Source organism: Neoarius graeffei, chromosome 6 (assembly GCF_027579695.1).
Source record: "Neoarius graeffei isolate fNeoGra1 chromosome 6, fNeoGra1.pri, whole genome shotgun sequence".
Taxonomy (NCBI): Eukaryota; Metazoa; Chordata; class Actinopteri; order Siluriformes; family Ariidae; genus Neoarius; species Neoarius graeffei.
In genome coordinates, this window is record NC_083574.1 from 54,560,379 (window position 1) to 54,585,145 (window position 24,767).

At 40.6% G+C, this 24,767-nt stretch overlaps 1 protein-coding gene across 2 annotated transcripts in view; it reads right to left on the reverse strand.

Annotated features, from left to right (window-relative positions):
* megf11 (multiple EGF-like-domains 11) overlaps positions 1-24,767 on the reverse strand; it is a 189,174-nt gene that overhangs the window by 52,262 nt on the left and 112,145 nt on the right. For both annotated transcript variants that reach the window (XM_060923872.1, XM_060923873.1), the window contains exons 3-10: positions 12,995-13,241; positions 12,624-12,744; positions 11,935-12,071; positions 10,633-10,845; positions 7,875-8,049; positions 4,509-4,629; positions 2,716-2,879; positions 2,485-2,587 (exon numbers count right to left, since the gene is read on the reverse strand). In XM_060923872.1, coding sequence (XP_060779855.1) covers positions 2,485-2,587; positions 2,716-2,879; positions 4,509-4,629; positions 7,875-8,049; positions 10,633-10,845; positions 11,935-12,071; positions 12,624-12,744; positions 12,995-13,241 — 1,281 coding nt within the window. The remainder of the gene's footprint in view (positions 1-2,484; positions 2,588-2,715; positions 2,880-4,508; positions 4,630-7,874; positions 8,050-10,632; positions 10,846-11,934; positions 12,072-12,623; positions 12,745-12,994; positions 13,242-24,767) is intronic.

The window sequence follows — 24,767 nt, forward strand, 5'->3', positions numbered from 1 at the left end:
TATATACTGAAAAGGAAAAAAAAACCCAACAACCCTATTTGATAATATTCCACTCCACCATATGAATGCATGTCGCTGTAAGCTGTATATTTTAGGCTGCCATTTTAAGTATTGTTATTTTCTTTTGTCTCATCAGATGGTGTATTCAGCTATATTATTATTGCATGTAGAGTTATACAGTAATATTTACAGTTTCGGTCCCTCAGCAAAATCTGCCTTGCTCGAGAATTGGTGTGTAGATGCCAAGCTCATCTCTCAAACAAAAAGGATATTTTGTGTGTATGTGCAGAATAAACGCACAGAGAGAGAGAGAGAGAGAGAGAGAGAGAGAGAGAGAGAGAGAGAGAGATAGTCCTGCTTCTGTTCAACTTGCTCAATAAACAAATTTCTGTTCCCACTGCATTGATAACCTAACCGTCATTTTTGAATTTTTTTTTCTCATGCAAAAATTATTGTATTTTTTGGAAGTAGTGTGATAGGGTTAAAAAACATTTTCTGTCGCTCAAGACTGACATTTCAGCTGCTGTGATATAAAAGATATATGTGCACAGTGTAATACTGTACATACTGAACTATTCAAAAGGGAGCTTTTCAGAGCTTACTGTGTTACAGCCATTCTTTTCTCTCTCTCTCTTTCTCTCTCTCTCTCTCTCTCTCTCTCTCTCTCTCATTGTCTACCTTCTTTTTCTCTGTTTTACTCAATATTGCATGTGCACAGTTTCTTTTAGAGTAAGCATTTAATCCCTTTCTTCTCAGTCTTCTCTCCTTTGATAAATATACTTTCTACAGCATATCCCCCACTTTTGATCATTACTCCATTGCTCCTTCTATCCTTTTACATCTACATTTGCTTTTACACCTTTGCGAAGAAAATCACATCCATCTAATTTTTCTTCTCCACATTTTTTTCATGCTGCCCTCGTAACAGTTCCTGCAATGCATTTATTACCATTTATGTCGTAAATACTTTCATACACTCCAATTCACATTTTTTTTCTTTATCCTCTTCTGTTACCATTTGTGCAAAGGCTAAATTGGGCCTTCATTCTCTTGTCTCTCATGCTGTGTGCTCTTGTAGATCTTTGTGTCTGTATTTCCATAAATCACTGTCATGCAGTCCATGTCTCTTCAGATGTTCAATATGTCTCACAGGTCCATTTGCACCCCGGTGACTCCATTAGGCAGGGCAGATGGCCGAGACCAGGGCAGTATTCAGAGCGTGAGATCTTTGCGCGTCCGGCTCCTTCTTGCCAGTAATGAGAGCTGAGTCCTTTCCCAGAATAGGTGCCTGGGTGACGCGAGATATAGAGACCCTGCATACACGCTCCTGCCCAACCCTTCTGTCTCCTGACGAACACAAAGGCTGAGCCTGTTCCACTCTCTAACTTGGCTAAAATGGACACAGCCCCAATTTTATAGCCTGCTCATATGACCATATGGCTTTAAAACGCTCCTTGAGAGTATACAGGGTAATTAGATGGCATGTTTTAAATTCTCAAAATAAATGCTCCATTGTTCAAAAAATGGCTAATTTGGGCTATCTCAAGGCTACTGGGGATCTCGTGGGCTGAGTACCTGACAATAATTGTAGTATGTACATTGTCCAATACAGATTATCACAGACCACATAAGTCACACTTATAATGTAAAGTGGTAATATGGGCTAAAAATGGACAAAATGCAACCAACTATATGTGGGGTTTTTTTCTCTCAATTTTGGGAGAAAAATGACCCAGTGTAAATTCAGGTCCATATTTGTCTCAGATATAAGCTTAGCAAAGTGGAGTTGTGGCTGTATTCTGACAGCCAGACTCAGATGAGTTCATTACCATCCTTCCATGGTGGCATGTGGGTCAGATGAAAGTAAGCATGGCCTGACACTAAGCCATCATTCCTTTGCTATCTGGGTGGCTTTGATATAGGAAGCAGTGAACGATCTGGAAATAGAATCCTTTGTAGGAATGATGGCTTTATAGCAAAAAAAAAAAATTCTGAATGATTTTTTTTAACTCTGCAGAATTATTAGCTGATATAATGTCATTGCAACATACCAAATTAATTTTAAATCACCTTGTTTAGTGTTTAAAATGACATAATGATCAGGGCATTTGGCTGGTGGGAGATTTGAGATTTTGAAGTAAATGAAAATGAATGCTCAGTTCTGCACTTTAACAGCAGAACAGGCTATTACAGTAATGTTCACCTGAAGCCCAATGCAAGTTCACATAATTGTGAGAGCAGTCATTTGCGTAATTTTCAATACATTCTCTAAGGATTCCACAGACCTCATGGATACAGAGAAGAATAAAAATTATACAGTCGCATCTACTGCTAATCACAGGCAAGTTCAATTCTGGCAATGTTTTCTGTGTCATTAGGTATGGGGTATGTTGTCTCCAATGCCAAGCTTAGGAGTCATGTAACCGTTAATCATGATGTTTGCCTGGTGTAATGTTACTGTCACTGTTGCAAGCTATTACTCACCAGTCCATCCTGCCAAACAGAGGCAGGAGCCACTGATGGGATCACATCCGCTGGCATGATTACAGTCACAGTGCTCTCGACACTCCAATCCATAGGTGCCATCCTGATATATACACACACACACACACACACACACACACACACTCCATGTCAGCCCAAACTTTGTGCACTGTAAGGACGTGTAGCCACAGATAAGTGAAAATAGAATAGCTGGTAATGTCACACACTCACAGGGCAAGCCAGCTGACAGTGTTTTCCCCTCCAGCCTGGCGCGCAAGAGCAAGAGCCATCGATGGGGTCACAAGCGGCCCTGTTTAAGCACATACAGGTCTGGTTACAGCCAAGACCCCATGTTCCACTAGAGCACAAGATGGAGCAGTCCACACCCTGCCAACCTGACACACACACAGAGAGAGAGAGAGAGAGAGAGAGAGAAAATGGTAGGAACCCTATTAATTGATTTACTCATTTGTTTTCAACATTAATGTATCTAACCCGAGGTGGCAGGTTCAGAAAACTGGTAATCCACAACACTCACTACAGACTGCACTATAATGGCTTCAACTTTACTCAGATGAGCCCTCTCTAGTCTATAATTAAATGCAATCAATAGGTGCCGCTCAGGGAGGTAGAAAAGGGAAGTGAGGTCAAATCAGATAGAGGCGTTGGAAGACCTCATCCTCCTGATGCCTGCACTGCACTGAGGTCAATGAACAGAATGCTTGCATAGCTTCAGGCTAGACATTAGCCAGTGAGAGAAAGAGTTAGTGAGAGAAAAAGAGAGAAAGAAGGCCAGAGAGAACACTGGCTCTTAGCAGACTGGTGAATTATGAATGGGATGTAGATTAAAGGTGGCGACTGTAATGAGCTTGCTCCCAGTCTGATGGGACTAGATCTGTAACTCTGGTGCTGCTGCTGTATATTCTAGTGTTGCTTAATCCATGTTTATGCAGCACCAGTGGCCTCTCCAAGCAGTCACACAGATGCCATGCACAGCTGAGGCATCCTACATTCTTTATAATGGAAGAAAGGAAAATATAATTATTTAAAACAGTAAAATTTTAAAAATGAAATGTGGGTATATCTTGTAACAAGACAACAATCCAAAACATAATGAAAAATTCGTCAGAAAAATAAACTAAAATTAAGTTTTGCCATGCCTCTCTCAGTCTCCAGACCAGAAGCTATATCCAGAAGAATGGGCAAAGTATTGCCAAGCGATATGGCAGAGTTAGTGCAGAAATCTCAGAATGGCTGGACCAGAAGTTGGGCGATACAAAGAGAAATATTACAAACATTACAACTGAGAAGGTCAAAAAGCCGTTCAGAGGATGTGAAAGAATGTAAAATGGCACCTTTTTAACAGATAGCAATTTGCCCTTTATTTCCTTATTAATAGCATTCATTATTTTGCCATTTTTAATGCTTAAAGGGGTAATGGATGAAACGTAATACTATCTTGTTGCTATAGAGTACTATATTGTCCTCTTCATTTTGTCATGAGGGTATACAAACTTTTGCAGTCAAGCGCACACAAACACTGCTCTCAATAGTTCAATTTAGGCAATGCTGGTGTAGTATTACAGTCTAAATAGACTTCAGTAATTAATTCAGTTAATTTTGTGCATCTTCCTCCAGGCTTTGTTGATTCAAGAAAAACAGCTTTATGCAATAGCATGCACTGAAGTTAAACAAAAAAGTTAGCGTTTTGACTTCTGTTCTCATGTATTCTAAATTCTGCATGATCTAGTGGTAAAGAGATTACAATGAGCAGGTCAATAATGCACTATTTACAAATCTAGAAGAAGAATTCATCAGTGATTGTCTTAAAGTGATGCAAGAACTGATTAAGTGAGCAATGGCAAATCAATTCTAACGATTCTGATTAAACAACGCATTGATTTGTTGTGTGCTGTTCATGCTGCGACCTTGTTTGGGCTTATGTAAATATCCATAATTTATCTGTGTATCAGAGAGACTAAGAACGAGAAGGTGAGTGAGTGAGTGAGAGAGAGAGATTGTACCTTCTTTGCAAATACAGGAGCCATCAATGGGAGAACAGGAGGCTTGATTATGGCAGTGACAGGCAGATGAGCAGTTAATTCCATAAAATCCAGAAGGACATGTCTGGGAGCAGTCATCTCCCTGAGAAAACACACATGCGTGCACACGTACGCGCACGTACACACACAGGAAGGATTAAGGAAATATCATCGGATAGTCAAATTTCTATACTTCATGCTATGGATAGCTGTTAAGGATAGCAATAACAGTTTTAATTTAATAACTCTTCTAATTAGACGCCCCAATTTTATCTTATTAGTATCAGAAACTCACACTGAACCTTCACATCACATTATACCGTAAATTGCTAATCAACAAAAGGCCTCCATGCAACCTCTCTGCAAAATGCACACCAAAGCTAAAACAACTGGTCATCACTTTTTAGAATGGAGCGTTTTTTTCCTCTTCTGGTATGTCAAATTCAACTCATGAAGACCTTGGTAATTAGCTAATGACTTGAATCACATGTACAAATGAGGCAGAATGGCAAAACCTGGATCAAGAGCATATGGGAGTAGAGGAAGCTTTGGTCCCTATGCCAGAGCCCAGATTTAATGAGCAGACCATGTGAGACTGTCCAGCCCCTCAGCCCCTCATCTATCCATTACCATCCAGTGACTGGTGACTGAGACACACTGAACTCTCAAAGCCCCGGCTCTATCTGAGCCTGAACCCTGTGCAATCTGTGTGCTTAGCAGGATCCTATCTCCCTTAGCTGGTCATCTCAAGTACCTGGCTGTGTCATTCCTGCCTCTGATTGGCAGCTGACATGATGATTTAGCCTTCCAATTAGTGGTGCAGCAGCAGAGTGCTGGGCGGCTCTTGATTCCCTTGTGCAAGCAGTGGGACGGAGCTCATTAGCATCTGGAACTATGTTGAGAAGGAAACCTGAATGAAGTACTTCACTGAGCTGTAAGAATACTGACTCTCTCTCTAAAATTTCTCTATTTCTCTACTATCTCTCTCATGCACTCCTCATTGCTATGCTTTTCTCCCTGCTCATCGTGTTCCTCGCCTCACGCACACTCCCTCTCCATCTGCACCCATTCTCTCTCCACATGCCCACATGAAAAGCTTACATCTGCGAATTAATTTTTTATCAATCTACGTGCTGTTATCTTTGTTCCGCTCAAAAGTGACAACTTCCAGACTGCAAACGTTGGCAGTTCTCTTGAAGGGATTGTGGAGATGTGAAAGTAGTTTGTGAGTGCAGCAGCGCATGCAGCTGGAAAGTTTGTTGGCTTGACTTCCAGTAATTTGCTGGTGAGTGATCTTGTGGTAAAATCATTTCAGCCATTAATGACACACAGGAATTTGAATGCACTAGGTTCAAAGCGCTCAATGAAGAGCCTAACCAAGGAATTGTCTTTCATTTGCAGCCTACAGTAACTATTCTTTGGCACAATTAATCTATTAATTCATCACAATGTGCTATACAGCAGTATACGATGTGAATTAATTGCTGTATGTCACCTTACAGGGAATACTTGCAGATGAACTTGAAGATATTAAAGATGTATATACACTATATCTAAAACATTTCCAATGGCATAAATATTGGCCTTAAAAAGTGTTAAAAAGTATGAGGAGTGAACAAATGAACATCCCTCAAACAGTGAATCTAAATTTGTTTATTGGCCCTCAAACAATATGCTGAAAGTGTGTGAAAACTGGAGTTGGCTTGAAAAGCATGTGAATGGTGTGAACGTGAGAATTAAAGCTGTTATCACACCAAGGAAAACTTGTGTAAAGTATGGACAAAGGTTTAGTGGCAGTAACAAGAATCTGGAGTTGTGAAGATAAAAAGAATTAGGCTTACAGCCAGAAAAAAACAAAACTAAACTAAATATGGCGACGAGCACAGGCAAGACTCAGACCTAACCAGAACAAAGGACAGAGAGACTTCAACACTGCTGGTATTTTAGGGAGACATGAGGGAGAACATATTTCCATATATTATACTGATTCACGGTGTTACCATCACCTTACATTCCATGTGTCCATATACTAGTACCAATTGTACAGCGGAAAAAAGCTTCTTTCCTAAGCCAAGACATATTACTGGCCAACAGCTCTAGGGGCTATTACATGTGCATTATTTTTTTCTGACACAGACCTCCTATAAGCCTCAACGGATGATTTAACTGGGAAACAGAGCATAGTGTCCCCATTCCATTGCAATGTAGTTAACTCAAGTTTTCTGGGCAAAGCTCCTCTAGCTGTGTTTAATAAAACTGGCAAAAGGCCTCTTAAATCCAGCACTTGGAGCAGGTGAAGAAAATGAAGATACAGGCAATGCCTTCTCTAGTTGGTGCAATCCGCCACAGCAGCTCTTCTACCAGACAGCTCAACAGCTCTAGCCAAGAGTTGGCAGGAGCACCTCACTCTGTGTTCGTCTTAATCAGGCCATTGGTTCTGTCTTTATCTCCAGCACAGAGTGTAGCGCTTCATCTATATTGCGAGATTTCCACTCTTTCTAACTGAAAATATCTGCAGTGGAAGCAGTTCACCAAGTCATTATTTGTGTATCTTCCTTTCTTCCTTCTGTTCTATTAAATTACGAGAGAAAGCATTTACTCCTTAACAGGCTTGGCAATAACATACTTATGTAAAACAATAAAACCAGAGGGCAGGATTATTATTAATATAATTCTTAACCACATCTGACCACTCATTTTTCATCTTTCTATCTTCATCTGTTTTCCCTTATTGCTTCGTAGTTATGGGGAGGAAAGCTAATACAGAACCAGCATAATCCATTATTCTGATTTGTATAACATGCTCCATATGCCAGACACTTTTTATTAATGTCAGAGGGAATCTCTGACTCTCTTTTTTTTTTCTTTTTTTTTTCATTTGGCAAGGGTCTTTATATTAAGTCCAGGCCTGCTGTGTAATAGGGCATGTCTATTATGAGGCAGTATTAAGCTTTCAGTACCTGCTGAGTTTGAAGACTGCAAGAAACTGCAGGTGTGTTCGTGTGCATGTACAACCCTATAAAAAGCTTTTAAAAGCTAAACTCCACTGCTGAGCAACACTATTACATCAAATGAGATGACAAGAAAATAACTTTGAACAACACGTTTTGTGAGATGGCTGACGTATCAAGAGCCAAATCTCCAGAACAATACAACTCTTTTCTCTGTGCTGTTCCTTTAGCCCAGGAGACAAATCTCATTGCTCTGAATAGGATGAACCCTCCTCAGTTGTTGTTCCCTCCCCCCAGAATCTTCTGTAATAGCTGATGCCAGGTCATAGCTCATTTGCCCATATTACATCATAGGATTCCTTAGTATAAATAGGTCACTGATGGATGGTATACTCACAGTAAAACCAGGAGCACAGATGCAGGCCCCAGTGACCCCATGGCAGTCTGCTCCATTAGCACATTGGCACTTCAGGCTGCAGCCCTCACCGTAATGGCCTGGAGGACACATCTCGTTGCAGTATAGACCAGTCCACCCTGCTGTACAGGAACATTCCCCTGACAGAGGATGACAACTGAGAGAGAGAGAGACAGAGAGAGAGATGTGAATAGATACAAAGAAAAGTAACAAACACTGGTTCCAATAACAACAGAGTAAGAATAAAAGATAGGCAGGAAATTAAACCTAGTAAAGGATGCATGGGGTGCTATAAAGAGTGAGTGGCACACTATGGCTGAAAGGTGTTCAGAATTCAATGCGAAAGCTGAACGGATCTCTCGGGTCATGCTGTAAAGTGAAGTGTGGATATCACTGCTGTCTTTGTTGAGAAGGAGTTCCATAGTAGCTTATTGTACTGTTGGTCAGCATAAAACTTCAATTCTTGAAAAGGAATGTTTTAAGAATTCTTGAATAGAATAGAAATGTGCAAAACAACGTGTTCACATCCAAACGTAATGTACTAAAGAAATAAAGTTTGCCATTGCCCTTTGAAGTAAGCCATCAATGTTGGTATAAAATCTTTTTTTACACAACAAAAATGTTTCCAGGAACAAAGGAGCATATGCAAAGTCAAGCACTCTGGCCAAAAATTATAATACATTACAGCATTTGGTTGCATTTTGGTTTGATTTGTTGTACTCATAACTCATAATGACTCATAACTCATTAGCTATTTAGCAATATAAATACACAAATAACTATTAAATGCCTTTAGAAGGCAATAATTTTAAATATAAGACAAATATATAGCACAATAAGCAATGCTATAAAACATGCTGGTAGGTTAATTAGCTATGCAAAATCACGCATACATGGGAACGAGTGTGTGAATATTCATGTGTATAGTGCCCTTAACCAGGATAATGTGATTACTGAAGGTTAATTAAATGTTCCCATTGTTCAGTTGCAATACTTTTCCATTCTTACTAAGCATTAAACTTTGTATGGCATTTAAATATTATCTTTAATAATGCGTGCAATTGTTAATTGAGTAAATAAAAACTATGAGTTTCTGTGAATATCACCCCCCACCCCACCCCCATTTCGTCTCCATCCTTTATAATAATAATAGAAATAAATTATTATTATTATTATTATTATTATTATTATGTGCATTCCATAACAATCTCAATGCCCTTACAATAATATATGTAAAATAATAATAATAAAAAATAATTAAATATCAATGTCCATGAAAACTCATTTACATAAAAACATTATCAAAGAGGGAAAAAAAACAATAAAAAAAAAGTTCAAAAATCAAAACTAAAAAGATGAGATATGTAAATCGAAAAGATAAGTCTGAAGTCCTTTTTTAAAGTCATTAATGTCAGTTGATATTACCTTGGTCCCTGGTGTCAAAATGTTGTTTTATGATATGGCAGCCAACTAATGTGAACTGACTCAAAGCTAGTTAACAAACAATTTATCAGATGATGGTCATGATATACCAGCATTTCCCCTATTTCAAAACTAATAGTGTATATTTTATCTAGTAAATAGAAGAAGTCTTTATTTGTCACATACACACTCAAGCACAGTGAAATTCATCCTCTGCATTTAACCCATCTGAAGCAGTGAACACATGCAGATGCACATACACCCAGAGCAGTGGGCAGCCACACTACAGCACCCGGGAAGCAGTTAGGGGTCAGGCACCTTGCTCAAGGGCACTTCAGCCCAAGGCTGCCCCATGTTAACCTAACCTGCATGTCTTTGAACTGTGGGGGAAACCGGCGCACCCAGAGGAAACCCACGCAGACACGGGGAGAACATGCAAACTCCACACATAAAGGACCCCCGTCAGCCACTGGGCTCAAACCCAGAACCTTCTTGCTGTCAGGCGACAGCGCTAACCACTACACCACCGTGCCGCATCAACAGCCATAAACTTTCAAATTTAGCATTTTTTCTTTCACTTAATTTGGATGGTCCCGTTTTGTTTCGTAGATACCTTGCTACATTTTATGCTGTCTTGTTGAAAGACGGATAAACATAATCTGACATAATTTGGCTATTGAGAATAAGTTGATAGTCTGCTTCATGATAACCTATAGATGTAGAGAGTTGTAGAGTGTCTAAAGTGGGCTATTCAAAAAAGTGTCATCTAAACCTTTGTCTAAATGTCTCTTGCCTTTATGCTGCACTGTACTGCAAAACATGTAAACTGCTTTTTTGGAAAGAAAAAAAAACCCTTGGGAACTACACACAGGTAATTTTAATAAACAGATTAAACTAAATTTAAGCATCTGTGTAGCTTTGTAACATTGAATACTTCTCTTGTGTAACTACTGACATACAGTATATTCTGAGTGTGAGTCCTAACTTTAAGTATAGCCCTTGGTAATACTATAGTTCCTCTGTATTACTTGATATTAAATGAATAAGATAATTTCTTAGTTTAGTCAAAAGGTAATTACAGTTCTCTCTGCTCATAAACGAACTGTGTAGTGTTGAACATGTTCTGACTCTATAATGCACCACCTGCTTCACCTAATGAGTTTTTCTGCTCATGAAGGCAAGGAATCTAATTTGTGGAATCAGGTGCTGTACTGCATGACTGCAACAAATACATTCGGTATATGATGTCTAGTTTAAGTGTCGGTTGGGATATTTAAAGTGAATATGCTCAGTATGATGTTTACCTCTGTGTGCTTACCTCAAAGTATTTGTAGTATTACAGGGGCAGTATTTGTCACATATAAGCCCATACAACCCTGGGGGGCAGAATCTCTCCTGGCAGTGAGGTCCTTTAAAGCCTGTGTCACACAGACAGGCACCGTTGATGTGGTAACACTTGGCTCCGTTCTGACAGTCGCAATGGAGGGCACACTGCTGGCCGTATGTACCGACAGGGCACTCCTCCTGGCACCTGGCACATTAGACATACTTTACTGAGAGTGGAAGAACTCATCACACTCTTAATTTTCAGTGTCCTGCCAGTCTCTCGCTACCAACACATTAGGAAAACATAGTCTGAGATTGTCATATTTAGAGTCGGGCAAATTTAGAGGTCATAAGTCAGAGATCTGCAATGGTTTGGTACTAGTTGTGTTCATCTTCTCCTCTGGAGCAGAGCAAGGTGAGGCCACTGTCATACCGTGAATATAACTAAAACCATGTCTGTTCTCTTCGTGGAACAGCAAAGTGACTTAAGGAGAGAGGATTTTTTTTCAAGAAGTTAAATATACAATCTTAGCAGAGCATCAATCTCAAGTGTCCAATGAAGCCATTAGGAGACAGATAAATAGCTCAATTAAATTATAAAATGGACTAGTTATGTTTCGCATTTAAATTACAGCAGCCACTGTACTGGGAGAGATGGGTGTTATTGCAGAGGGGTGGGGAGGGGATGGGGTGTCCTAACACAATCTCAGATCATTCCTGCTGGGTTAATTCACCTGCCACAGAGCAAATGAATGAGAGCAATTTTGCAAAATATTTGAGAAAAAGAAGGACTTGTCCTAGAGGCATTTTATCCTACAGACAATTGCCTTAGCAAGCTAATAAACCCTCAGGACAACTCAGGGTAATAAAGAGACAAAGCCATTTCAATTGACTCCTAATACAACTCCATTAATGGTAATTAATGGCTAGAAATAACCAGCGCACAGCCAGGAATGGGGTTGATGAATGCAGAAAGATCAGATAAACATAATGCTAGAGCAGATAAACATATAATAATAAGTAAAAAAACATGTACCTTTTCTTTTATTTGTTTTCAAAAGTAAGAAGACAAGACAATAAATAAACCTTAAACTTTACGTGAAAAGCAACATAATGGAACTTATGGCTTGACCAAAATAAAAGAGTTGAGTTGTCACTGAGAGGACAAAGGAGTTTTGATAAAGTGCAATGTTGCACACTTACTCAAGCCGTGATTAGAAGAAATAAGGTCACCATGGGCTTTATCAATGTACTGATGGAGTGGTGATTTAATATTTTAAAACCTCTTGTGTACCTGCGGCCAGTGTAACCTGCCATACATTGACATTGTCCAGTGATGTGGTCACATAATCCCCCATTACGGCACGAGCAGTCCTGGCTGCAGTTGATGCCATATTTGCCTAATTGGCATGGCTGGGCACACACAGACCCCTGCGGTGTAAGAAAAAGGAAAGAAAGTATGTGTGAGGGTTGGAGAATAAAAGAGACAAATTTACACAAATCGAATCAAGGTTATCATGAAAAGTCTCAGGGAATTAACAGAAAGATGACACATAATGAGTATTAATGAGACTTTGTACATTTCATTTTTAATACTAATAATGAGGTTCTTTGCAGGTAGCTTGCTTGAGGTTCTCTGCAGGTAGCTTGCATTTCTTTTACTCTTAAATTTCCCCATATGCAGTATCCCTGCCACTCAGTCTCTACCCCACTACTCCCCTGTTTCAAAAACTCTATATTCATTTAACCCCTAGTTTAGCCCCAATTACCCTTTCTCCATGACTCTCTCAGTTTCATTCCATCTCATGTCATCCATTCCTCCATTAGTCATCCTTCGTTCCCTTCTCCTTCATTCTCTCTCAACCTTTCCCCTCATCATGTATCCCATGATCCCCATTCCCTCTCCTCTGTCATTCTTTCTTTCATCTCCCTTGTCACTTTCCTACTTTTAGTCTTTCGCTGGCTGTATGCAGGGAGCCTTACGGTCCAGCCAGCTGGACATGCGCATTCTCCAGTGATGTGGTGGCAGGTTCCACCATTCTGGCAGGGGCACCGCTGCTCACACTGGGTCCCATGACTGCCAGAGGGACATCGCACTCCACAGCTGCCGTAAAACAAGAACAAAAACCTGCTCAGACTCACTGAGTGCCACTCCATTGTATTGGAGAAAGAAACATGAAAACTCAAGTGGCGTTTTTGAAAAACAAAACAATATAAGTATACAGTACACAGAACTAACATGAAAGAATCTAAACTTGTACAATGCATCAAAAAGTGTTATCACTGGTAATGCTGTTATGCAACACTACAGGAGACAATATTTAAGCATCTGGTATGTATAATAAGCTACTTACACAGCACCCATATACCCAGGGGCACAGATGCACTCGCCTGTCTCATGGTGACAGGTGGCACCGTTAAGACATTGGCACTGCAGCTGGCAACCTTTGCCATAATAGCCAGGCTCACAGGGGTCCTCACATCGCCAGCCCTGGTAACCGTCCGTGCAGACACAGGCCCCAGTGATAGGGTTACACAGGGCTCCGTTCTGACACTGGCAGCGGTTACTGCAGTGAGGTCCCCAGTAGCCACTCTCACAGCCTGGGGCACAAAAACAAGCATAGAGGACACAAACAGAGATAAACAAAATGATCACCACATTTTATGGGTCTATTAGAAATAACCTGGAAACAAAATGCACAGGTTTTCATTCTGTTTTACTGTAATAATTTAGTCAAGAGGCATAAATATGCAGTGATATAAATAAACTTCTCCACAGGAGACAATCAATCAATCAATGTGTGTCACATTGCAATCCTTGAAAGGCAATGTACATTACTACTACTGTGTGAGAAATGCTCCAAACCCAATTCAATTCACTTTTACAAAGCACATTTACAGAAAAGTTGGGATATTTCCCAAAACGCAGCAAAAACAAAAAGTTGTGATTTATTAATACATGCAAACCTTTATTTAACTGACAAAAGTACAAAGAAAAGATTTGAATAGTTTTACTGACAAACTTAATTGTATTTTCTAAATATAAATATAGTTAGAATTTGATGCCTGCAACACACTCAAAAAAGTTGGGACAGAGGCAAAATAAGACTGAAAAGTTTATAGCACGGGCGATTGCTCTAAGACAACGAGGGAGGCTCAGCCTCCTCTAAAAATGACGAACATCGTGTAGGATGAATTGCGCTAGGCTTATGTTATAGCCGACCTTATAACATTGCTATTTCAGATCCAGAATCATAGAAATATATGTGCTCAACCCAACTACAGTGCGAAATCATTCCGTTATAACTTTCCCTAATGTGTGCGTGAGGTTTTCCCCCTCGTGACAGCACGATGCAGCCCAGCCTCAGTGGACTTTAATGGCATTTGGGAGCGATGCGCTTTTCAATCTCAAAATGCAAGACGATTATTGGACAAATACTGCGAAAACGCCCGCCCACAGAGTCCCACGGACTCCCAGCCTCAGTGGACTTCAATGGCATTTGGGAGCTATGCGCTTTCAATATCAAAATGCAAGATGGTTATTGGACAAATATTGCGAAAACGCCCGCCCACGGACTCCCAGCCTCACATGGGAGGGACATGGCAAAGCTTTCCGCGAGGAGACTGGTGATTGGTGAAAGTGGCCGGATATTTTCTTTGATTGACAGCTCGTTTCCAATGTAGACAGGCAGCGGTGAATTTCAGTTCAGTCCCATGTCGATTCGCAAGTGCTGTGGTGTATTGTAAGAGATCAGCTTGCATTTCGATTTCATTCATTACATACGGTTTCAACCAGCTTTTTTAGTTTGTATATATTTTCATTGTAAATAAAGTGTAAATATAGTGTTGTCAAGTTTGCTATCTTGGTTCCAGAAATTTCGTTTATTTGAGTGACTGAACTTGAACTTGAGGGGGCTAGTCAGCTAGCAAGAAAGCTGCGCACGGATGCCAAGCATTGCCGATTTAATTTTGGCGAAGCCATTTGCCAGTCTTCCTTTCGAGGAAAAAATTAAAATTAAAGAGCAGGGTAGACCAACGCCTCAAATTGACTTGGTGAAAAAGGTAGGGAATAATACTTGTGGCGACACGGTGGTGTAGTGGTTAGCGCTGTCGCCTCACAGCAAGAAGGTCCTGGGTTCGAGCCCCGGGGCCGGCGAGGGCCTTTCTGTGTGGAGTTTGCATGTTCTCCCCGTGTCCGCGTGGGTTTCCTCCGGGTGCTCCGGTTTCCCCCACAGTCCAAAGACATGCAGGTTAGGTTAACTGGTGACTCTAAATTGACCGTAGGTGTGAATGTGAGTGTGAATGGTTGTCTGTGTCTATGTGTCAGCCCTGTGATGACCTGGCGACTTGTCCAGGGTGTACCCCGCCTTTCGCCCGTAGTCAGCTGGGATAGGCTCCAGCTTGCCTGCGACCCTGTAGAAGGATAAAGCGGCTAGAGATAATGAGAATGAGAATAATACTCGTTCCTTTCAGCTCTCCTGGTACGAGAAAGTGAATTGGCTAACAGCAAGTGACCCACATCAACAACAGTAAATAGGCTACTTTAGTAATATGTCATGGATGGACCAAAAATATAGAATCTATTTAAAATGTTTATGCTGAGTATATTATATTGGGGGCGGCACGGTGGTGTAGTGGTTAGCGCTGTCGCCTCACAGCAAGAAGGTCCTGGGTTCGAGCCCCGGGGCCGGCGAGGGCCTTTCTGTGTGGAGTTTGCATGTTCTCCCCGTGTCCGCGTGGGTTTCCTCCGGGTGCTCCGGTTTCCCCCACAGTCCAAAGACATGCAGGTTAGGTTAACTGGTGACTCTAAATTGACCGTAGGTGTGAATGTGAGTGTGAATGGTTGTCTGTGTCTATGTGTCAGCCCTGTGATGACCTGGCGACTTGTCCAGGGTGTACCCCGCCTTTCGCCCGTAGTCAGCTGGGATAGGCTCCAGCTTGCCTGCGACCCTGTAGAAGGATAAAGCGGCTAGAGATAATGAGATGAGATATTATATTGGAATATATATTTTTCTGGATATGAATTAAACACAGCTACAATTTGGAAAACATTTTTAAACAAAAATACAGCCGAGGACATTTCACACTACAGACCTGGATTAAAAGTGAAGGGTTATCAAAATTGTCAATAAAACATTTCTCAGTCAAAATAAGTAAAATATAGGGAAAGTGTCATTGAATGAAATGTGTGGCACCCAGCTCTATGTTTGGCTCCCCAAGGTCAGTGCTTGTGCCTATTCCAGAGCACTCTGCTGTTACTGCTGAGGTTCCTGACAAAGAGCTGCTTTCAATAATGATCAATTTTTAAACAACATGCCACAATTTTAAAATATAAAATGTTAAAATATACCCCCCCAACACCACCATCATGTATATTGGACAGTAGGCTAATGGGCCAAAAGAACCTGTTATTTCACAGTTTGTGACCCTGCCAACAATCAGCCAGATCAGAGGCAAGAGTATGGGCAAAACTGATGTGTTTTTTCTTTTTTCTTTTAAAATCTGGAAATATTGTAACCGACCAGCCTCCCGTTTGAAAGACTACCAGCCGCCACTGGTTTATAGGATATTCAAGTAACACCATTTTGGAAGATTCCTCAATAATCAGGTTAATTGGTAATAGATGAGAGTATCATAAAAGGAGCATGCACAAAAGGCTCAGTCTTTGCAAGCAAGGATGGGTCATGGCTCACCCCCTTTGTGCCAAAATTCATAACAGAATTGTTAGTCAATTCAAAAAGAACATTTCTCAATGCAAGATTGCAGAGAATTTAAGTCTTTCAAAATCTACAGTACATAATATTGTGAAAATATTTAGGAAATTCAGAGACATCTCAGTGCATAAAGGACAAGGTTAAAAACCACTGTTGAATTTGTGTGACCTTTGAGCCCTCAAGGCCAATTTATGCTGACAACCCAGTCCTCGCAGATAGCGTCGCAGACAGTGTCTGCGTAGCCCCCCCACCTTCGCAGACGCTCTGTGCGCACCTCCCAAAAATTGTGACCACCTCAGAAGCCTCGCAGACAGTGCCGCAGACAAGAGGGCTCTGATTGGTCCACTCTACATCCACTGTACACGCACTTCCGCTTCCCTACTTTCCTGGTTTGGTTTGTTTTCACGACCGGCATTTTTAGAAACACGAGCGAAGATGGAGCAGAACGAAGAGCGGTTGATTGAGGAAGTACGTACATCTATACGACTCCAGTTCTAGTCATTCTAAAAAAAAAAAGTTCTAGTCATTATAAGTAACCGGAGGATAAACACTCCACTAACCACACCCACCAACTACTCCTAGCGACTTCGCGCCCCCTTGCGTTGTGCCGGTGAATAACATCGCGCACGCCTATTACTCCCCGCTCAACGATAAATTACAACTGTCTGTGAAAAGCTATCTGCGAAAGCCTTGTCGCAAGAGCATGCAGAGGCCTTCAGGCAGCATTGCCTGAGAAACCATCATACTAATGTGATAGCCTCATGGGCTTGGGAGGACTTCGCAAAACTGTTGTCACTTAACAGAGTCTGCTGCTGCATTCAGAAATGCAACCTGAAACTGTATTACGCAAAGAGGAAGCCATTCATCAACTCTGTACAGAAACACTGACGATTTCTCTGGGCCCGAACTCATCTCATATGGACCATAAGACAGTGGAAACATGTGGTGTAGTCAGCTGAGTCCACATTTCAGCTTGTTTTCAGGAAAACTGGATGTCAAGTTCTCGGTGTCAAAGATGAACACAACCATCCAGATTGCTATCAGAGAAAGGTGCAAAAGCCAGCATGTGTGATAGTATGGGATGCATCAATGCCCATGGCATGGGTGAGTTGCATGTATGTGAAGGTACCACTGACACTAAGGCATATATTGGAATTTTAGCAAGACATATGTTGCCATCAAGGTGACGTCTCTTCCCAGAAAGTCCGTGCTTATTTCAGCAGGACAATGCCAGGCTTCATTCTGCACAGGCTACAACACCACCGCTTCATAGACACAGAGTACATGTGCTTGACTGGCCTGCTGCCAGTCGAGATCTCTCTCCTATTGAGAATGTACGGTGCATCATGAAGAGGAGAATCAGACAAGGGTGACCACAGACTGTTGAGCAGCTAATGTCTTGTATCAAACAAGAATGGACAAAAATTCCAATTCCAAAACTGCAACAATTAGTATCATCGGATCCCATACGATTAAAAAGTGTTATTAAAAGGAAAGGTGATGTAACACAATGGTAATAATGCCTCTGTCCCAATTTTTTTTTGAGTGTGTTGCAGGCATCAAACTCTAACTTCATTTATATTTACAAAATACAATTAAGTTGGTCAGTAAAACTATTGAAAATCTTTTCATTATACTTTTATCAGTTAAATAAAGGTTCACGTGTATTAACAAATCACATATTTTTGTTTTTATTGCATTTTGGAAAAATATCCCAACTTTTCTGGAAATGAAGTTTGGTATCTTCACAGATATATCTGTAGAGTACTTTACAATAATTTCTATTTCCAAAAATCAGCTACGTAAATCTTTGGGTCTAGATCTAGATGTCTAATAAGCAAGCCAGATGTGATAATGGCTAAAAAACTCCTTAAGATATAATTTTATGATATGAATTGTGAGAGGGACCAGTTATAACGGGAAACTCATCTTTTTCTGAAAATAAATTTTAATGATTGCATCAAACAATAAACTAATGAAGTTCAGAACTCAGATATGTGATTTTTAACTATAGCTATTGGAACCATGCAATATAGTTCTTCTCCCTAAGCACGTGGTAACAATTCTATGTAATTATACTACAAATCTTGTAAATCTTGAACATAAATGAATGGAAATGTAAATGCTACATAACACCATAAAAAGGGTGCTACTGGGTATTTAGTGAAAACAAATGTTTTCTACATGAAGTGCAAACGTGGGAGTGCAGTGGGTAAAGTACAAGGTTAACAAACACTCGGAAAGGAAAAAAGAAATGGCAGCAGCAAGTATCTAGAGCACCAGGCCAGAATCCATTGCTAGCAGCATGTATAAGTAAATAAGTAATAAGTCTAAAAGAATGAAGCAATATTTGAAAAACTTTACAGGTGTGTGTAAGATAGAGATAGAGCCATCCCCAACACTGCAAAGATAAGCAGACACATACCGGTATGAATCAGTTCTACTGCTGGATATGTTATACATGAAGAAATATCAACAAATTTGAAGGAATGTCATGCATCAGTGGTGATTTGATACAGGATAGGCATATTAGGTTTACATTTGAGTTGTGCAGCTGTATATACTGTAATGCCATCTAGTCTGTCATGGGGAGGAAGTGACACCTACCCTATGCTTCTGTTTTTATTTAGATAATCCAGTTTAAATTTGTTGATGTATTTTCAACAATCTATAGACTACTGACTTGTCAATGAACATCTGTATTCAAATAAAGTGCTAGCAAAAGGTTTGAATTAAAATAACCCACCAAGCCAGATGCCCAAATGCTTCTGTTAGTCTTTAGTCTATGTGGGGGTATACAGTACAATGTTGTAAATGTACTGAGTAGAGATGGCAACATTCCGATATGGATATCGTAGAAAAAAAATTAATTTGATCCTGAACGAAATGGAAAACACTAGAATTGGATTTGGATGCCCTATATTTATTATATTTTCATATATTTTATATTTGCGCTATATTTATAATTTGTTATATTTTCAGTATAAATTGCACTGTTTGAAAGCTGCAGTTTTGCATAGGTCATGGGACTTTAAAAATTATGGGATGGATATTGATATTAGCTGATAGTCAAGGTGTCTGTATTGTATTAGAAACAAAAAAGTGGTATTGTGCCATCAGTACTTCTGAGCAGAGGAAGGATCAAAGGCCAGGAACATGCTTCATTTTTAATGAATTCTACAGGGTTTACAGTCAAGATCTTCTGCAATATGATGAAAGAAAAAAAAAAGCACTGAACCAGTTTACACACTTATCATTGAAATGGAACATTTAATAATGTCAGCTACATCAATGCAGCCAGTCAAGTTTTTGACAAGTGAATATGAAAATTTCACAATGGCGAATCATTGACCAGATACTTTAAACCATACTGTGAACAGTTATTAATGTGTATGAACAAAAGTTGTCTCGGAACATAACATTTCTCTATGATCAACAAAATGAAAATACACGAGTAGGAATACTCCCTGGATGATATGCCATTCCGTTGCAGGGCAGTCTTCTATTTACTAATTGTTACTAATGTATATACAGCCCCCTCCATAAGTACTGCAATGGCAAGGCTAATTCTTTGATTTTTACTAAACACTGAAGACATTTGTGTTTGACATCAGAAGATGAACAGACGATAAATCAGCATTTCAGCTTTCATCCTGATATTTACTTCTAGATGTGCTAAACAACTTAGAACATAGTACCTTTGGTGGCAAACCACCCAATTTTTACATGAAAGTATTACAACAGATTGTTCTGTTGTTCTATTGTTATGCTTTTTCAGGCTTGTACTTCAGCTTCTTTTAGTTGCTGTTTATTTTGGAGGGTTTCTCCCTTCAGTCTTCTCTTCAAGAGGTGAAATGCATGTTCAATTGGGTTAGGGTCTGGTGAATGACTTGGCCAGTCTAAAACCTTACCCCATTTCTCCCTGATGAAGTCAAGTCAAGTTAAGTCAAGTCAAGTCAACTTTACTGTCAAATATGCTATACATGCTCGACATACAGCACAGATGAAATATCAGTCCTCTCTGACCCACGGTGCAAACAGGCAATGCAATAAATAAAAATAGAATAATTGAAAAAAACAAACAATATAAACAGTATAAACACTCTAGATAGGAACTAGACATAGACTAAACACTCAAACAATATAAACAGTATAAATAAACAGTATAAACACTAGATAAGAACAAGACAGACTAAACACTCAGACAATATAAACAGTGTAAACACTAGATAAGAACTACACACAGACTAAACACTCAAACAGACAATATAAACAGTATAAACACTCTAGATATGAACTAGATGTAGACTAAACACACACACACACACACACACACACAAATTGGTTCACATAGCCAAACAGTCAAGGGCACTTGAGGTATAGCAGGTAAACATAAAACATGAAATAAGCAGTATAAACAAACTAGCAGCTGTTAAGATGAGGTAGTGCAGAATAGTGCAAATGAGCGAGGTAAAGTGAGATGTGCGGTAAAGTGAGATGTGCGGTCCCTGAGTTCATGAATGAAATGAAGTCATTTGTTGTGTTGGCAACGTGGTTTTGGTTACTGTCTTGCTCCATCATGAAGTACCAATTATATTGGACGCATTTCTCTGTAAATTGCCAGGCAAAATGTTTCTGTAGAGTTCTGAATTCAGGGCCCGTTTACACGAGGACGCTGTCGGGTAAAAACGACTAAATATTTTATCAGAAGTGCCTTTCGTTTACACGAGGACGGCGTTTCCGAGGCTGAAAAACGGATAAAATTGAAAACGCCTTTCAAAGTGGATAAGTTTAAAAACGGCCCCCGTTGCGTATCCGTCTAAACTACCCAATACGCGAAACTCTGCTCGGATCTGTTCACGTCGGGTACGCGTTTACGTCATACATGTGTCATATACTGCACATGCCAGCCCGGGAAGTAAGAAAGTAAGTAAAAAAGTAAGAGCATGTCTGATTACATCAATCCAACGGACCTTCAAGCTGCTCTGTGTTTTAATGCAGTAGATGTGTTTTCCTGCTCACCCGCCCAGCTGGAGCTCCTCAGTTTGGTGTCGCCAAGTTACACACGCACGCGCGCACACACGTGTGCGTGCACGCGCGCGCCGCCTATTCAAGCCTCTCGTGAAACCATAAACCCGAGACTGAAAACAAAACTAGCAGCCGAACGGGTTTATTTTGCTGAGATGGACACTGCCTTTTCTCTTCTTCACCGAAACAAGAGTGAGTGTTACTTAATAAAGGCAGATTAAAAGAGTTTCGGTTTGCTCCTGCTCCTCCCTCGAGCACTACAGTACCTCAGCCGGTGTTCTGAAATTTCTTCCTACCTATAATTTCTTCCTACCCGGTGTTCTGTAAAGTTATCCTAGCAAGTTCTCATACAGACCGTTTTATTATTCAAAACAAGTCATTACAAATTATTTGACTCGGCCAAAGACTCGACCAATACGCACAAAACATAAAAATCGGCAAATGCGTGAAATTCTCACCGATTTTCTATCAGCCCAGCTGATCGGTGGGACAAAACTACTGTTGAATTTTCCTACCCTCCTGGATTTCGCGCATGCGTAGTAGGATAACTTGACAGAACAGCGGCGCAGATGTGCAGATCAGACAAGACGGAAGACGTTGCGCATGCGTGCAGACATAGCGGAGACATTTATGCGTCACCGTATAGACGCAGATTTCCTCCTTGAAAACGGTCGTGTAGACGCGGAAAAAAGTGAGAACAAAAACGGACTTTTGCGTTTTTGTTTTATACCGTCCCCGTGTAAAGTGGGCCTCATTCTCCTGCTACCATCACAAGTTTTATCGTCAATAAAGATTAGTGATCCCATTCCAGTAGCAGCCATGCAAGTCCAAGCTATGACACTACCTCCATTGTGCTTGACTGATGAGCTTGTATGTTCTGGATCATGAGTAGATCCTTTCTTTCTCCATCAATTTGGTAGAGGTTAACCTTGATTCCAGAAAATTTGTGGCTCATCACTGTCTTTATTTGTGAATTCCAATCTGGTCTTCTGATTCTTACTGCTGATTAGTGATTTGCTTCTAGGGGTATGGTATTTACATTTCTGCTCTCGATGTTTTCAGCAAATGGTGGATTGTGATACCTTCATCCCTGCCACATGGATATTGTTGGTGATGTCACTGACTATCATTTTTGGGGTCTTCTTCCCAGTTCTCAAAGTTTTCTTTCATCAACTACTGTTGTTTTTCTTGGCTGACCTGTTCAATATCTGGTTGTTCATACACCAGTGGTTTCTTTCTTTTTACAGATTGTTCTATTGGCTATACCCAAATGCTTGTGTAATGGCTTTAGTCGATTTTCCCCCTTTTCTCAGCTTCAAATTGGTTTGCTTTTCTCCCACAGACAGCTCTCTGGTGTTCATGTTGGTTTATCTTTTTTAACAACAAATGCAGTCTTAACAGATGAATCTCATGGCTCAAACCAAGAGTCAACATTCAGCGCTATTAATTGTTTAAACAATCAATCTGACAAGGCACATGTGGGCAACAAGAAATACCTGTCAGTCACTAAATTTTTGATCATTTGAAAAATAGGTGGGTTCAAACAAATTATGCCATGTTCTAAGTTGTTCAACACACCAAGAAATTAAAGTTGAAATTCTGACCTATCATCTAATATCTTTTGATCTGAAACCCAAATGTCTTCATCCATCCATTATTTATACCACTTATCTGTCAGGGTTGTGGGGGGAAACTGGAGCCACTCTAAACTGACATTGGGCGAGTGGTGCCTACACCCTGGGCAGAAGACAATCCCACACAGGCACAGGGTGAATATGCAAACTCTGCACAGAAAGGCCCCAGCAGGCCATGAGGTTCGAACCCAAAACCTTCTTGCTGTGAAGCGCTAAATGTCTTCAGTGAGTAGCAAAAACAAAAGAATTAGTCTTGCCATTCCAATACTTTCAAAGAGTACTGTGTGTATATATATATATATATATATATATATATATATATATATATATATGGCATAAATTATAAATTGTAATCCAATATATGAGAACTGGCAATCCTCCTTATGATCAAACATATACTTTCTCTATTAGCAAGTTGCTAATAACAATGAATGAAGTCAATTAAATAACTGAAAACAATAAAATCATTAAGATAGTGCTTTTCCCCCAGATACTGCCCTGTCACTTTGACATTTTTCTAAGATGCTGAACATAAATTGGCAGTGATTCAGCCAGCCTGATGTCTCTCATTCACCTCCAGCAGACACTGCAATAAAAAAACACCAGCGTGAAGCCTGAGCTGCAAGCCTGAGCCCCATCAGCACTGCTGATAAATGCTAACAGATTTGGGGAATGGGCTACCCGTGTTCATTTGGCTGAATTGAGAGGGAAGTGTTAGAAAAGGATGAGGTCTTAATGAAACATGTTGGCAGGGAGGAAGCCATGCCTGGTCTCTTTGCCAGGCACACCTGAAGCACATGATCAGCAGTGGGAGAAAAAGCAGTCACATCGCCAAGGGGGGGTCACTCAGCAGAGTGCCAGCGTCTTCAGACTTGGCTGGAGTATACTGGATTAAGTGGCCCAGAGAGGGTGGCTGAGCAAAGTATTGATTTGAGTAAATCTGGCATGAAGGCTGAGTCCACATGCCACACAATTGACCAAGCCCCTTTGGAAGTGGAGAGTCAGTGGGTGGTCGGGTGAGATGGATGAGCAGTTCATCGCTTGCTCCGCTTACAGTCAATCATCTGTCCACCCCCCACCATTCAGGTCTCCCACGCTGATGAGAGTGAGCAGACAAACACAGCACATCACCAGCTGTCTGACCCCAGACCTCGTCAAACCATCATCAGACCTAAAGTGAGAGCCTCACTTCTTCACCTACAGCTGCTGAGTGAGCCCTGATGCAGCCAGAAATCCACGTGTGTGGCTCATTTGCAATGGCACGAAATTAGAGTGGAAAAGAACAGACAACTAAATTCAGGCAGAACCTAACTTGCAGAAATTGCAGAAATTTGTTCCCCTCTGGGCCCCCCAGGAGCTTTACAACATGTTGCCATTGGAACTTAAAGTCTCCTTTTCCCCAGCAAAGTGACTCCTTAGCCCACCTCCAGCTAAAGCCCATTAAATTGCCATCTCTCCCTGTACAGAAGCTTTCACAGACTCACTGGAACCCGGCTGTCACTGTGGACCACCGACAGTATTTAGCAGTGTAATTACAGAACCAGAGTTCATTCAAAACTACAGGAAAGGCTGCAAAAACATACACACAGCCCGATGTGCAACAGTTTGTTTTTGAAGGGTAGGAAACAAAAGCTACTCACAAAAAATGAGTAGAAATCTGAAGGGAATTAGGGGTAAAAGGATGAATACACCATGCCCCATGGGGAGAGGATGGTGTGGGTGTGTTTGAATGAGTGTATCTATGTGTGGGC